This window comes from Vipera berus (genome assembly GCF_964194415.1).
Source record: "Vipera berus genome assembly, chromosome: 6".
Lineage (NCBI taxonomy): Eukaryota > Metazoa > Chordata > Lepidosauria > Squamata > Viperidae > Vipera > Vipera berus.
In genome coordinates, this window is record NC_138208.1 from 75,674,327 (window position 1) to 75,689,748 (window position 15,422).

A 15,422-nucleotide genomic window follows, 5' to 3' on the forward strand; every position below is an offset into this window, starting at 1 on the left:
TATATATATATATATATATATATATATATATATATATATATATATATATATATATATATATATATATATATATATATATATATATATATATATATATATATATATATATATATATATATATATACATACATATATATATATACATATATATACATATATATACATATACACACACATATATGTATGTACGTACGTACGTATATGTATGTATGTATGTGTATATATATTTACACAAATTTACACAAATATGAGCTGTCACCGGTGTGACTACTGCCTGTCAATGGCCTTCAGGTTAGGCTGACACAGGAAATAAAGATTTGTCCCATGTTTGGGGCCTAGCAAGGTAATCTAAAAATAGTGAACAAGCATTTGACATATATCTCCCCTTGCTTCTCAGCTAACAAAGCGAGAGAGATCCTGTGGCTTAGAGGTGAAAACAACTGCCTAATGTGCAATCAGCCCAGGTTCGAATCTCAGAAGGGTATGGCTGACTGATGAAAACTAATAAGTTTGAAATGCATATCAGTCTCCCTTAATTCTTTGTTAGCAATTTAAAATTTACATATATATATATATATATATATATATATATATATATATATATATATATATATATATATATATATATATATACATACATACATATATACACATACATATATATACACATACACACACACACACACACACACACACACACACACACACACACACATATATAAAAATCCGGCTGCATCAGATAGCTTTTGAGTTTGTTTCTGTGATATAGTAGTTTCTCTCATGAACAGTTTATAAGTCCAAACTTCTTAACAGCATTTGCGAAAGCAGCAGGGAAAACAGGCACAGTATCTCTAAAGTTAGGCAAAGGTGGAGAAAAGAAGTGAAAAATCTCCAACTATTGATTAGGCAGTATTATTTAAGCAGGGGGCACGTTCTAAGCCTCTGGGGGGAAAAAAGGCTTAAAATGGCATCCTGCTTGCTCAAAGAATCTGAACTAACAAAATTAAAACAAAATCAATAGCAAACAAATAAAATACCTGTAATAGCAAACAAGGAGGCTTATTTGAAGTAGAAATAAAAAAGAAGGGGGGAAAAGACCTCTTAAATGCACGGCTAGCAATTAACCTCTGTTTTAAACTTCCCAGGGAAATCCCTTCTTAAGGCAAGAAAAGCTCCTTTCTGCTCTGGAGAGGGGAGGCATTTTCTAGAGGCCAGATGGAAAGAGCCTCCTCTTCTCTTCACCTGTCCCTCCCCAGCACAGAGAATTAACAAGCAGGTAAGGTAAAGGTAAAGGTTCCCCTGCACATGCGTGCTAGTCGTTTCCAGCTCTAGGGGCCGGTGCTCATCTCCGTTTCAAAGCCAAAGAGCCAGCGCTTGTCCGAGGACGTCTCCGTGGTCATGTGGCCGGCATGACTAGACACCAAAGGCACACGGGACGCTGTTACCTTCCCACCGTAGTGGTCCCTATTTTTCTACTTGCATTTTTACGTGCTTTAGAACTGCTAGGTTGGCAGAAGCTGGGACGAGTAACAGGCGCTCACTCTGTTACGCGGCACTCAGGATTCGACCCGCCAAACTGCCGACCTTCTGATCGACAAGCTCAGCATCCTAACCCACTGAGCCACCGCGTCCCTAACAGGCAGGTAGGCAAGCCTTAAAAACTTCTCTCAGATCAATGGCATGATGTTGCAAAGGAATCAGCAACAATTATTCTTATATGCATATATATTTCTTGGTTCCTTTGCTCCATTTTTTTTGCAGCTTCTTCCTAGCATCCACTTTAATGTCTTCTCAGCTTTTTTGCACACTCATTCTAAGTGAACTTTTTTTTGCTCAGTTTGCTCAATATTGACATAAAGGCCCCTTGGATGTTGAGGTTGTGAATGTTCTTGGAAATAACAACAACAACGTTGGAAGGGACCTTGGAGGTCATCTAGTCCAACCCCCTGCTCAGGCAGGAAACCCTAGATATAAGCATCTTCATCATATTTTACTAATATCATACATATAACACTAATATCAATTCATAAGTCAATAATGTCAATTCATTAATCAATATCCTTTTTTCATGTTCTTATTAACGTTTGATTTCCCATCAGTATTTGAAATATCTTTATCAATTATGATTTCCTCAATATTAAATATATTTATATAGCTGAAAGTTTTATTCAAATCAATACAACAACAACAACAACAACAACAACAACAATAAAGTTGGAAGGGACATTGGAGGTCATCTAGTCCACCCCCTGCTCAGGCAGGAAACCCTATACCATTTCAGACAAATGGCTGTCCAGTCTCTTCTTAAAAACTTCCAGTGTTGGAGCATTCACCACCTCTGGAGGCAGGTTGTTCCACTGGTTAGTTGTTCTAACTGTCAGGAAGTTTCTCCTTAGTTCTAGGTTGCTTCTCTCCATGACTAGTTTCCATCCGTTGCTTCTTGTCCTGCCTTCGGGCGCTTTGGAAAATAGCTTGACTCCCTCTTCTTTGTGGCAGCCCCTGAGATATTGGAAGACTGCTATCAGGTCAGCCCTCGTCCTTTGCCTTTCCTCCTTGTTCTCTATTTCCCCTTCTTTTCCTGATGGTAACTGGACTTTTCTGCTTCATTTCTCCACTTCCTCTCTTTTGCCTTTCTGAGCTTTTTCCTGAATCTTTCTTTTATTTCTTTGGTAGCTGGAACAGTAAAGGGTAGATTGGGCCAGAACACAGAGTTGGAGTTGATTGGTTGGGGAGTGCTGGCTGCATGAGTGCATGAGGCAATCTACCTTATGATTGGCTTGCTCTGTGTGTATGTGTGGAGAGGGAGTTTCCCTTTTTCCTGCCTTTTTCTTCTGTGTGTTCTGTATGCTATCTGATTTACCTCGCAAGGTTCTTGTGTTCCTGACTATTTTGTCTGCTGCAAATACAAATGTAAAATATATTTATTTATATAAAACTACAAAATGGGACGCGGTGGCTCAGTGGGTTAGGATGCTGAGCTTGTCAATCAGAAGGTCGGCAGTTTGGCGGGTCGAGCGCCAGAGTGAGCGCCTGTTACTCGTCCCAGCTTCTGCCAACCTAGCAGTTCGAAAGCACGTAAAAAATGCAAGTAGAAAAATAGGGACCACTCCGGTGGGAAGGTAACAGCGTTCCGTGCGCCTTTGGCATCCAGTCATGCCGGCCACATGACCACGGAAGACGTCCTCGGACAAGCGCTGGCTTTTCGGCTTTGAAACGGAGATGAGCACCGGCCCCTAGAGTCGGAAACGACTAGCACACATGTGCGGGGGAACCTTTACCTTTACCTTTTTATAAAACTACAAGTGTGTGTCAGCCTCTCTGACTTATAAGGACAGCTGCTGCACAATTCCATGACAAGATCTAACAGCAACATACCTAATACTCCTTCCTCCAATTTTTCTCTACAACAATCCCATGTGTTAGGATAATGTGAGAGGGAAGGAGGGGGAGAGAGAGGGAGAGGGCAATTGGTCCAAAGTAATCCAGTGAGCTTCTGTAACTATGGATGGAATTGAGCTTGGATATCTCCAGCTCCAACCCAGTACCTTATCCACTACATCACACTGCCTCAATCCCTCCCTATCCCATTATCAATACTTCCCATCAATATTTTGAGGAAAAGAATATCTGGTAGCAGTTTTTCAGATAAATTTTAGTCTGAAGTAATCAGCTTTCTTCAAACTGTAGCTTGCTTCATCAGAAGCATGGGGTGACTAATCTGATATAGGATACAAACTGGGGTAAGGGAGAGTATTTGGAAGGATAGATCCTGAAGCAGAGACTCAAATATTTTGTCCACCAAATGAGAGGACTCATTGGAAAAGAACCTGATTAGGGGAAAGATTGAAGGCAAAAAAAAGAAAGGGACTGCAGAGGATGAGATGGTTAGATAGTGTCATCAATGTAATGAACATGAATTTGGGCAAACTCTGGAAGACAGTTGAGAATATGGAAGCTTGGTGTGCTATGGTCCTTGGGGTCGGGCACAACTTAGCAACTGAACAATGACAAACGGGTGGGGAGACAGATGGTTATGCAAACCCAGGTTATATATGAGACTTATAGTGATAGCATTAAATTATAATTGTATTAATTGTTTGTTAAGACTTTCTGAGATAGCCTGAAATCTTTTCAAGTATGTGAGTTCAACAGAGAAGCTTTTTCAAAAGGCAACTGGGCTTTTTTTTTTTTTGCTTTTTCACTTCTCATCCAAGAAGCTTCTTCAGTTTTGAGTTCTTGGATGAGAAGCGAAATGTTGTCAAGAAAAAGAAAACAAAAAAAGTCCAGTTGCCTTTTGAAAAAGTACCTTTAGGACAACCATGATTCAGAATCTCCATAGGCATGTGAGTTTGACAGTTTATTGTTCAACTGTCTTGGTGAAATTTCTTTGTTCAACAGCTACTTTGAAATCTGAAAAGGAGTGTCCTGGGATGTTAAAATGCTCTACTTCTGTATTACTTTATTGATTGGGATTCTGATGTCAAATGTGTCCATTAATTGTTTTGCACAAAGTCTGGCCTGTTTGTTTTGTACAGAATCCATAGGGGCATGGCTGGAGGACGATGGCATAGATGCCCTTGAAAGAAGAGCATATGAAGATGTCTCTGATCTTGTATGTGAAGTTGCTGGGGATAGATGATAATGCTGTTGATGTCAATATTTTTAGGATGGGGAGGGGAAGAATAGATATCTAGATCTAGATCTGGTTCCCATTTTAGCATCAGTTTATGGTTGCTTCTGGATGGTTGTGAGAATAAATTTTAAATTGGGTACTTTGTATGCAAGTATGGGACTGCCATCTAATACCTGAGAAAGTGCAGGGTCATTGTCTACAGGGGTTGTAGCTTATTAATATGCATTTAAATGACTTGAGCTAGAGTTGTAGGTGATAACTAGTGGTGTTCTCTTGATCTGTTTTTGTGATCTTTTAATAGATCTTCTCTGGGAAGCAATCTGGCTCTCTTGATTTACAGTATCTGTTGATTTTGCTGTGTGGGTAGTTCAGTTTTCTGAATGCCTGGTTTAATTCCATCAATTTAGCACCACTGTCAAGTGAATCAGATCAAATGCAGTTGTAGTGTAGAACTTGTTTATAGATGAACATTTGGTAATGTATTCTGGGTGGAAGTTGGAAACAGTTTGCTATGCATGGGAACTGTAGGTTTTTTTTATGCAGTGTGGTATGTATGTGTCTGTTATGCATTTTTACTCTGACATCAAGGTCTTGTTCTGCAAATACATTGAGGTTAAAGTTGATGGTCAGATGGGAGTTGAAGTCTTAGTGAAGTGTGTTAAGAGATACTTTTCCACGGGTCCAGATAATTCATTGTCATCAGTGAATCTCAAGTAAAGGAAGGGGTTTCAGGAGGTACCATAAGCATTGTTTGAGGTTAGCCACAAAAATGTTGGCATGTTGTTGAGCCATGTAAATGTTCTAGGCCAGGGGTCTGCAACCTTGACAACTTTAAGACTTGTGGACTTCAGCTGAAGTCCACAAGTCATTGTCAAGGTTGCGGACCCCTGTTCTAGGCTTTGCTACTGATCTGCAAGTATATGTTGTTGCCAAAATTAAGTGGGTGAAGACAGGAGATAGAGTTGGATGGTAAAAAATGGTACTCTTAATCTGTCTCACATGTTTTCCTGCATTTGCATACCACCCAGACTTCCCCTCTTTTTTGTATTTTGCCTCATCCCAGTTTAACTTTGCATCAGAAAGGCTAACATTTAGCCTCTCCATATATCTGATGAAATGAACAGTAGTTTATGAAAGCTTGTCTTTTAATGAAATGTATGAGTTCAGAAGCTAGTTTGGCGTAGAGCTTAAGGCACAAGTCTAGAAATGAGAAGTTTCTAACCCCTCCTCAGGCACAAAGCCACCTAGATGACCTTGGGCCAGTTCCTCTCTTTCAGCCCTAGTAAGGAAGCAATGGCCAACAGCTTCTGAAATCTTGTCAAGAAAACGTCAGGGACCTATCCGGGCAGCCGCCAGGAATCCAAACAAAACCTCAGAACAAAAAAACCCAAACCACCAGATTCCTCTTGATTTTTTGCTGTCATAGTTCTCTTTCTGCAATGTTTGCTTTGCGAAGTATCAGTTTCTCTTCCGTCTCTTTCTATTTCCAGTTTCCCGATTTCTCTTTCTATTACATTCCACAAGAATGCCACATTTCCCAGGCCCCGCGGTCCTTCCTAAGTGGCGAAGAGAACTAGGTATGCAGCGTTCGGGGAAGCCCTGCTCCTTCTGTTGAGCGGAGGGCTCGAGTTCTCCCCAAGATCACATCCTTCTGCCGAGGGGCATCACTCCACGTCTCACTTTAGCCCCCCCACCCCACCCCCAGGCAACGATGATCGGAATCTCGCCATTCTTTCCTTCCATTTTAAATACTCTGCCTTTACTCGCCCGGTTTTTCTTTTTTTTCTTTTCTCGAGCGCTTCTCCCCCCATTCGGCACAGCGCGGGCCCTCGGGAAGGACGGGCGGGGGCGGTCCTTCACCGGCAAGGGGCGGAGCCTGTCTGCCCCCGCCCCCGCTTGTGCGTGACGCGAAGGAAACGAGGCTGGCGCCAGCCGCCTTTCCTGCGTGTGTAGGCTTTTTGCGCGTGTGTACATGCAAGCGAGGGAGCGAGAGGCAAAGCAAGCGAGCAAGCAAGCAAGCGCGCGTGCGGAGGAGTCTCCCGCCAGGCTCGCCGAAGCCCAGCGCAGCAGGCGGGTGCCGGGGTCCGGCCGCGGGGCATGGAGAGCCTGCTGGAGAATCCGGTGCGCGCCGTGCTCTACCTGAAAGAGCTCACCGCCATCGTCCAGAACCAGCAGAGCCTCATCCACACCCAGCGCCAGCGCATCGACGAGCTGGAGAAGCGCCTGGACGAGCTCAGCACCGAGAACCGCAGCCTCCGCCAGCAGGACGCGCTCCCGGCGGAAGCCCCGCCGCCGCCGCTGCAGCCGAGGGTTTCCCCCGCTGCTGCCTTGCCTTGCCGAGCTTCGCCTCAGGGCCAGCAGCAGCAGCAGCAGCCGCCGCCGCCGCCTGAGCAGGAGGAGTTTCAGCACCACCAACAGCTCCCGGCGCTCCAGCCGCCGCCGCCGCCGCGGCAACCGCCGCCACCTCACAGCAGTAGCAAGCAGGCTCAGGCCGGCCCCAGCGGGACCCGGACGCCGACCTCACACCAGCACCCTTCCCTCCAGCCCCACCAGCACCACCACGAGGACAGCCGGGAAAAGAGCTGTTGCCCTACCCTCCTTCAGCACAAAAGCCCCCCAGCCCTCGGCAAAGGCGTCTTAGTCAGAAGGCTAGAGTAAGTCGATGAGGGCGGGGGATGGAGGGGGGGGAGACCGGGAGGAGAAGGCTGGGATGATCACACATTCCCCTCCACCCCCCCCCAAATAAGTAAATAAGTAAAACGCATCCGAAGTATCCTTCTTTGGGGGAGCAAAGATTGGTCCTTCCCCCTCCCATCCTGTGTAACTGCCCGCTGCAATCAAATCGAGTGGGCGGGTGGGGAATCCCTTCCCAGGTGAATTTGACAGTTTCCATAGGATCACGGAGGGGCAAAGATTGCCCAGCCACAAGGGTATCATCTTGTTAATTCCAAACTGGCTTTCTCATTATTGCCCGGTGGCTGGAAGGTACCGTTTTATCAAATTTGCCACCCACTCACTCGCAGAGTCTTCTTTTGAAAGCATGCGGTGGTGGTGGTGATGATGGGGTTTTCACCATTCCTGCTATTTTGAAGGTTGTATGTTTGTGATGGAAATCCAGAAGCAAAGACAGCTCTGAATGAAGGAGAGAACTAACTGGACTGTGTGCCTTGTTTTGTATGCCTCTCTGTGTGTAATGTAAAATCTCTTATTACACAACTAGGGTTTCCCTTCCATTAAGGTGGTATGGACATATTACAGATACTTAGTGTCCTTTGGATGAACCTTATTTCATATTTTTGTGGAGATGAAGGTTTGTTTTGTCTGCAGGGTTTATACTATGCAAGGATGAGTTCCAGCTGCTAAAAAATCAAACAACCTTTTAAAGGTTTCCCTTCAACAGGGAAAGTGTGGCTTTCTGTAGTGTGATCTGTGGAAGCATCACTTTATTGCAAGGAATGCTCTAAAACAGTAATAGATATTTTTCAGGGTAGACACAAACTGCATTTAAATTAGCCAACCACTTAGTCAATGGTTCAAGCTAATGTTATCTACCCGTCTCTTCAAGATGTTTTCAGGAAGTGATATTACAATATTTTCTGTGTGTATGTGCTTGCCCAGGAAATTAAAATAACTACACCGAGAGAGAGATAAAAAATAAATCTTAGCTGTGGGTACTTCGTAGTGTAGAAGTGAAGTTTAAAATTTGGAATCTAGCCTTCGGTTTTGATTTTTAATAGTACAGATGAAAGCTAAAGCTACCATTATCACTAATGATAAGAATTTGTCACTTGCTTTTTGTTTAAAAAGCAGATGGTCTCTTGAAAGAAGGGCTATATTTTTAGTTGGCTGCCACAGAATTAGGCACTGTGCAATTTGGAGAGGTAGCCCCCTGTTTCTCTGAATCAGACAATATAACACATGGTGGGTGGCTTTCTTTTCCTGAATATAAAATGTATGTTTTCCTAGCAGGATATAATCAGAATTTTTAAAGTTTTGCATATTGAACACATAGTAATAAATGCTTTGCGGGTAACAATTATTGGTATATTGGGCCCCTCCATCTTCCCAAAAATGCTGTAGAAGCTCTTCTGTATTCAGCTGTTGTACCTTCAAAGTCTGAAAATGGCACTCATGGTACTATTATCAGTGTAAAACCTAAACAGGAAATGTCTGTTAAAGTCTGTTAAAACAACAAAAACAAATCTTAGTTTATTTATAATAGGAAAAAAAGTGTTACAAAGACAGTATTGCCAAGATTTCCCCCCCATCTCATTCTCGTTTCTCACATATGTTGCAAAATTGAGCATGCATATGCTTTAAATGCATTAAACTGAAGATCTGTTTCCTGTTACCAACATTCAGATTCATTAATTTTTTTCAAACACTGAAGAGGGAAAAAATATTTGGGTTAGTTCTCATCCAAATGTATACTCAAGGGATAGGTTAAGGCTATGGCATTTGTTGTCCTAGGGGACAACATAAAGCTGTAGGTCCTCAGCAAGGTTAAATTAACCTCTTGTTTTATTCTGAAGGTTTTCCAAAGCAATATTTAAGCTAAAAAACTGTATACAACGTGCCTAGTAGGTCAGCTGTCTATAATATGACATGTCCATGGATATGTTGGAACTGCAACATAGTATTTTGTATAGTAATTTTGGGGAAAAGATAAGTATGTTTGAAAGCCAAAGGACTCTGTCATCTTAACATCTTTAAAATATGTCTGTCATATTGGAACCTCCAAATGTTGCTTTGGTGACTTACAATCTTTTTTTTTATACAACTGACCCCAAACTCTGTTTGAGTGGCGTGATAATCAAGAGAGAAACCTACCATTTAAAAGTGGCAGTCATGTGAGCTGTCATTTCAGATTGGAAGAGGTTTCAAGTGCCCTTCCTTTCAAAAGGCTATGCGTGAATTGTGTGGTTTTGCAAATGCAAACCAAAGAGCAGAAGCAGGAGAGGTTAAGTTTTTGCAGTGTATACACATGAATTCTCAACTCAAAATGACTCAAAATATGAGTGTAATATGAGACCAGTTGATGCACAGAGCTCCGAAGATTCAGTTTTGCACCTTGGAAGAGCTGGATTAAATCTGCTGTGGGTAACCTCTAGTGTCTTGTTTCATCTGGTAAAGATCAGGGGGAATGTATACTTTTTTGGAAAAAGCTATATGAAGATTAAGCATTTTCCCCCCAGACCTGGTAGCTTTATAGGAAGGCATCCATTAACTTTGTATGCAATGAACCAAAGAATCCTGTAGCAGAATAGTGCTTTTATGTGATCGTACAGGAGAATGTCCCGATAGCTTGTATCTTAGGCTGTATTGTCTAAAACATTTGAACTCTATTTTGAATAGATCAGATGAGAACTCCACTAATTTCAAGTGGGATTGTTTCTTATCAAACAGTTTAGAATGAGAGATTACAAAATCCTTTTATTGGTTGCATTGTGTGTGTACTGTGGCAGTACTGAGTTTGATAAAGGTGACCCGGTGTTATTTTTGACATCCTACATCCTACCCACTTCATATTTTACCAAAATTTTAAGAAACTGAGCATTATTCTCTCTGTAGAGAAAGTAGTTTCAAACTGGAGTTATTTTTTTTAAAAAAAAATTCTTGAAACTAGTACTTTGTCATACAAAAGGAGCAGAGTATATAATAGCCGAATATACTGAAAGAAATTATCAGCATAAACAGACAGTAGCTTCTCCGTGCCAGTTCTACGATATAACAAATTCATGCTTAAATTAGAGAACAATCCTCCTTTGCTACAGCATGCTTTCTAAAGATGGTAAAAGATGGCCTTTGATATTGTTTTCCAAGGAGAGAATTAACTTGACCGATCTAAAAACCGTGGCTCTTTTCCTTGATATGCTTAACAGTGGCAAGTCACTATCCCAGATAAATCTCTAGCATTAGTACTAGCAACACACTTGCTGGGTCAAAAATCACATTCTGAGAAATAGTCCATTCAATTTCTCCAGGAAGTGCCTAACATCTGAAGAGCATCTGTAACTAGGAAAAGCTGTCAAGGCTTCATTACATCACTATCTTCTTTCACATTGGCTAGATAAACACATAAGTATAACACCAGGCAAGAGAAACATTTTTTAAAAAGCACCTGGTATGCTTTGAAAAACAGAAGAACAAGCAGGTCATAGTTTTTAATGACTAGATAAGCAAGCCCCTTGTATTCATGAAAAATAAATAGATGATAGATAGATAGACAGATAGATTGATAGATAGATAGATGATAGATAGATAGATAGATAGATAGATAGATAGATAGATAGATAGATAGATAGACAGACAGACAGACAGACAGACAGACAAATCTTCAGTAATGAGGAGACATGGGTGGGGATTTTCAGTTATTTCCTTACTTTCCTTACTTCTTCAAGCCACAAAAATCTGTCTGTCTGTCTGTCTGTCTGTCTTTCTGTCTGTCTGTCTGTCTGTCTGTCTGTCTGTCTGTCTGTCTGTCTATCTATCTATCTATCTATCTATCTATCTATCTATCTATCTATCTATCTATCTATCATATAGTGAGTACATCTGAATGTTGAGTATTTGCCATAAGCAGTTTCAGAAATGGCTGCAATTATATCATGGATGGACACAAATGGATGGGCACAATTCCTTTTTTTTACTTAAACTAATCTAAAAAATAAATAAAACTAGACAAACAATTTTGAGAACATCAAAGAGCATTTTGGCAAGCATATTGTTGCCTTCAGAACTTCATTAGGATTTTCTGAAAGAGGTCCCTCCTTGTGGTGTAGGTTCATACTTATAAGTAGACCCCTTCTGAGTTGCTGTTCCTCAACAGCAGTCTCTTGCATTCTCATCCTGGGGAAATATGAGCAAAACAGATAACTGATCCTGAATTTTCATAGCTCCTGGGCTCTTCATTGGCTGAGAGAGACCATATCTATGGCTGGTGACCATGATCCTTTAAAAAATGCTTTTTCCAGGAGAAACACATCAATCCCAGGGGATTATCACTTAGTTAGTTTATTTTGGAGATGCCAAGATTGAATATGAGCTCTGGGTAAGAGAAATAAGTATGAAGTGGTATATACAATATTTATGTTTTACACTAAACTTCTTTTTTAACTCAAATTAGACAACACGTGACCCTCTGGGTCATTATTTCAGAGATATTTCCTTATCTAAACAGAGAAACAGCATGACCACAGGCAACCAAAAACAAAACAAAACAAAACATGGGAGGGGGAGCAATTTCCCCTTTCCTGCCAGTTTCCTGATTGACTTCCCTTTCAGGAAGCTGGCAGGGAGCATTGGAAATGCTGATCACATGATCACAAGGAGCGGCAGTGCAGCAGCACTAAAGTGGCAACAACTTTGCCAAATTTCAGTCGCATGGAGACTTGGATCCTGGATTTTGGATGCGTTCTTTAAGTTAGCCTCTTTGAGGTATGTCGATTCAAAAATTGTTGCTCTATAGTGCACAGTTTCATCCAATTGAAGGTTACAAACAATAAAACAGATGCAGGATTTTTAGTAATATATAGATTCATATCCCTACATTGAAGGTACCCTATAATATGTGCAGTTTCATTGGTACACCTTTATACCATATTATACTTATTTCTCCCAGGGGTTGCTCCATTATAGGCAGTCAATTTAAATGATCTTTCCCAAGTGACAATGATGTTCATTCAGAGATATTGTACCTGTGAAACATCATGTACAATGATGTTGTGTTATGTACAGTAATGTTCCTAATAATCCTCCCAAGGCAGTTTTCCTTCAGTCCCAGCATGCATTTCTAACATTATGATAATTATACCCAGTGCTTTTTTTGTAAAAGCAAAAGGTGCCAGAACTCACACATGTCATACAACCCGCCTTGCCTACCCTACAAGGTTCCATCCAAAAAAGGTGCCGGAACTCCGTTCTGAGCGTTCTATGAGAAAAAAAGCCCTGATTATACCTTACCATTTTCTATGATGAAACAGATTTATTTATTTATTTATTTATTTAATAATATTTATATACCGCCCTTCTCCCGAAGGACTCAGGGCGGTGAACAGGGCAAGAATAAAAATACAAAGTTACAAAAATTAAAAAAGAATTAAATATATGCCCACTAAAAACAGTCAATACAATACAAGATGACTTATGAAGAGAATTGTTCTCTATTGCAAAAGAAAGAACATGGCTGAGTGCAAATATGGATGAAGGCTTAGGTGGAGGAAAAATACTGGCCTAATAATTTTGCTGTAGAAGTTTCTTATTCTCAGGCATCCTTCTTTGTCTGAAAATTGCTTGTCTTAAAAAATTGTGATGCCAGTCCCACCCACTTTAAAAAGGGTAAATTGTTCTGGAATATTTAAGCTCTAGTCACTAGTTCCTTTCCATAAAAGATTTCCAAATTTATATCTAGCAGACAGAGGCACAAAAGCCACCTTGATTGGACAAAAACTTCTTGCAAGAATCAGCTTCAAAATATTGCCAGATACATTGATCACAATTTCTGCTCCCATACCAATTTGAGAGTAAGCTAAGCCATTACATTTCCCTCTCTTATTATATTCTTGCTGTTTCCCTCAAGGCCTTCTTTATGATAGAATTAAGCTTTGTGTCCTACAATTTGGTGTGTCCGAGATGTGATGGGCTATATCCCTCCAGATTTCTGGATCACATATGATGGGAGTTGTATGGCAGATACAGCATTGTAACTAGAATGCAATAACTTAGGAAAGGTTCATCAAACCCATAACTGAATCGAAATCAGCACCTCTGTGGTTTCCTGCATATTCAGACAAATTACTGAGTTACTTGCAGAAACCAAAATTCATAGAATGCAATCATTCATAGACAGCTTGGGATGACTGAGTTTGAGGCATAAAATATAGCAATATTATAATTGTTTTGCTTGCAAATAGCCTATGGTGGTCCGAGCAAATAGAGATTGTTAGTCTGAATTATTTAAAGTCCCCATTAATTTCAAATAATGATTGAAAAAAAATAATACTGACTGTTCATCTGGTAAAAAATGGCAGTGTTACCACACCAACACTAAAGCAGGTCAGCGAGACTTAGTTGTCATCTCACTGTGCAATATTTGTGGGTATTAAGATGGAAAAAGCCAACAAACCTTCTTATAACTTGTGTCTAAGACAAATGTTGAAAGTGGTTCTTATAAACCCAAATACTTTTACAAATACACATTTGGAAGATTTTGAATGAAGGAACAGATTGAAAGATAGCACACACTGGAGAAGAAAAATCCTACTGGGAAAAATATTAAACATTGCCTTCTTGGGTTAAAATGATTCCCATTTTAATTCATTTGTGCACAGCATGCTGTTTGCCCCTCAGCTGTTAAGGTTGCTACATTCTTATTTATGACTTGCATATATTTAGGATGTCAACACAAAAACTAGATGTGTGAACCATCTGGACATTTGCTAAGGGTTGAGGCTACTATATCTTAGTTTTGTTCAATAAAGCAATTATGTAGGTTTCAGATCAAAATATTGCATTGCAGGAGGTTTTGTTTTCCTGTATCAACTCCGTGCATTTGTTCTTATGAGAATGGATTTTTTTCCTGAGATAAAATCATTACACAACCCCATGCCAGTAGTTTCTGTAGACACTAAGAATAAATATTGTGGGTTATTAGTCATGTTAAAATAATATTTGCTATATTTGCTCATTGCACCAGCAAAATACAAATAGGCAGTGGTCCTTGTATTCTCATAACTTGAATGGTCTGACTGAAAGAGGGACATAAATGAGTACAAAGAGAAAACAGAACTGAATTTCTTCAATCAGAACCCTTTTTTTCCTCTTAGAATTAGTCAGGATTCTTGGAAATTTATTGTTCAGATTCATTCAATAACATTGACCTGAAAAGAATGTGCGTAATGCCAGTTATAAAATAAATGTCATTTATCACCATGATAGCTTCCTTTATTTGCCTGTGTGGTGGTATTCCTGCTTTATGGTTCTGTCACAAAGTCCTAACTGTAGAAACATGTTTTTCTCTACAGATGTGAGATTTCAACTAATGACACAATGGAAATTTAACTCTGGAACGGGATAGTTGCCAAAACATTGTTTCAGGACCATGGACAGTAGCAAAGATCCAATTGCTTGCCAAAACTTGATGTTGCTGCTGTGCCACATGGTCTCTCTTTTCATTAGTTCAGTCTATAACACGAATGTTTTACAGGTATTAACAGGCTCAGCCTTACAAGATCTGTCAACCACTACTGTAATGCTTAACTACTACTGTAATGCACCTATAGATCTGAAATAAGTACTTGAAACCTGGCAAATGTTGATCAATATTTCCATTCTCATTCCACACTTTATGAATGTGAAATTATAAATTTAATTTAAAAGAAGAAACGAAAGTTAAGCCCTTTCAGTTTTCATAATTCTCTAATAATTTTTGCAGGAGATAAATATAAAATCACAAATAAAATAACCTATCATACTAATCAAACATCCTCCAAATGTTATTAAATATTATGATAACATACACAAAATTAAATAAATTATAAATTACCATTACATGTGAATCATTAAATGAGATTTGCTATTACCAAATATTGAACTAAAATATTATCATGCTTTAAATTTGCATTGGAAAGAATTAAGAATTTGTTCTGATAGCCATGATCAAATTTATCTTATTTAACAATACCAACTTTTCATATAGTTGACTTTTAATTGGCATTTCTAATTATATATATATAGTACATAGTATATATAAATAAATACTGAGAACGTGAGATTGCAGAATGTGTGCAAC

The 15,422-nt window shown here is 39.9% G+C and overlaps 1 protein-coding gene across 1 annotated transcript in view; it reads left to right on the plus strand.

The window, feature by feature from the left end:
* Positions 1-6,636: 6,636 nt before the first annotated feature.
* Positions 6,637-15,422, plus strand: part of IQSEC3 (IQ motif and Sec7 domain ArfGEF 3) — a 203,933-nt gene continuing 195,147 nt past the window's right edge. Inside the window, exon 1 of the mRNA XM_081331876.1 lies at positions 6,637-7,287. Within this exon, the coding sequence (XP_081188002.1) occupies positions 6,731-7,287 (557 nt within the window). The 5' untranslated portion in view covers positions 6,637-6,730. The remainder of the gene's footprint in view (positions 7,288-15,422) is intronic.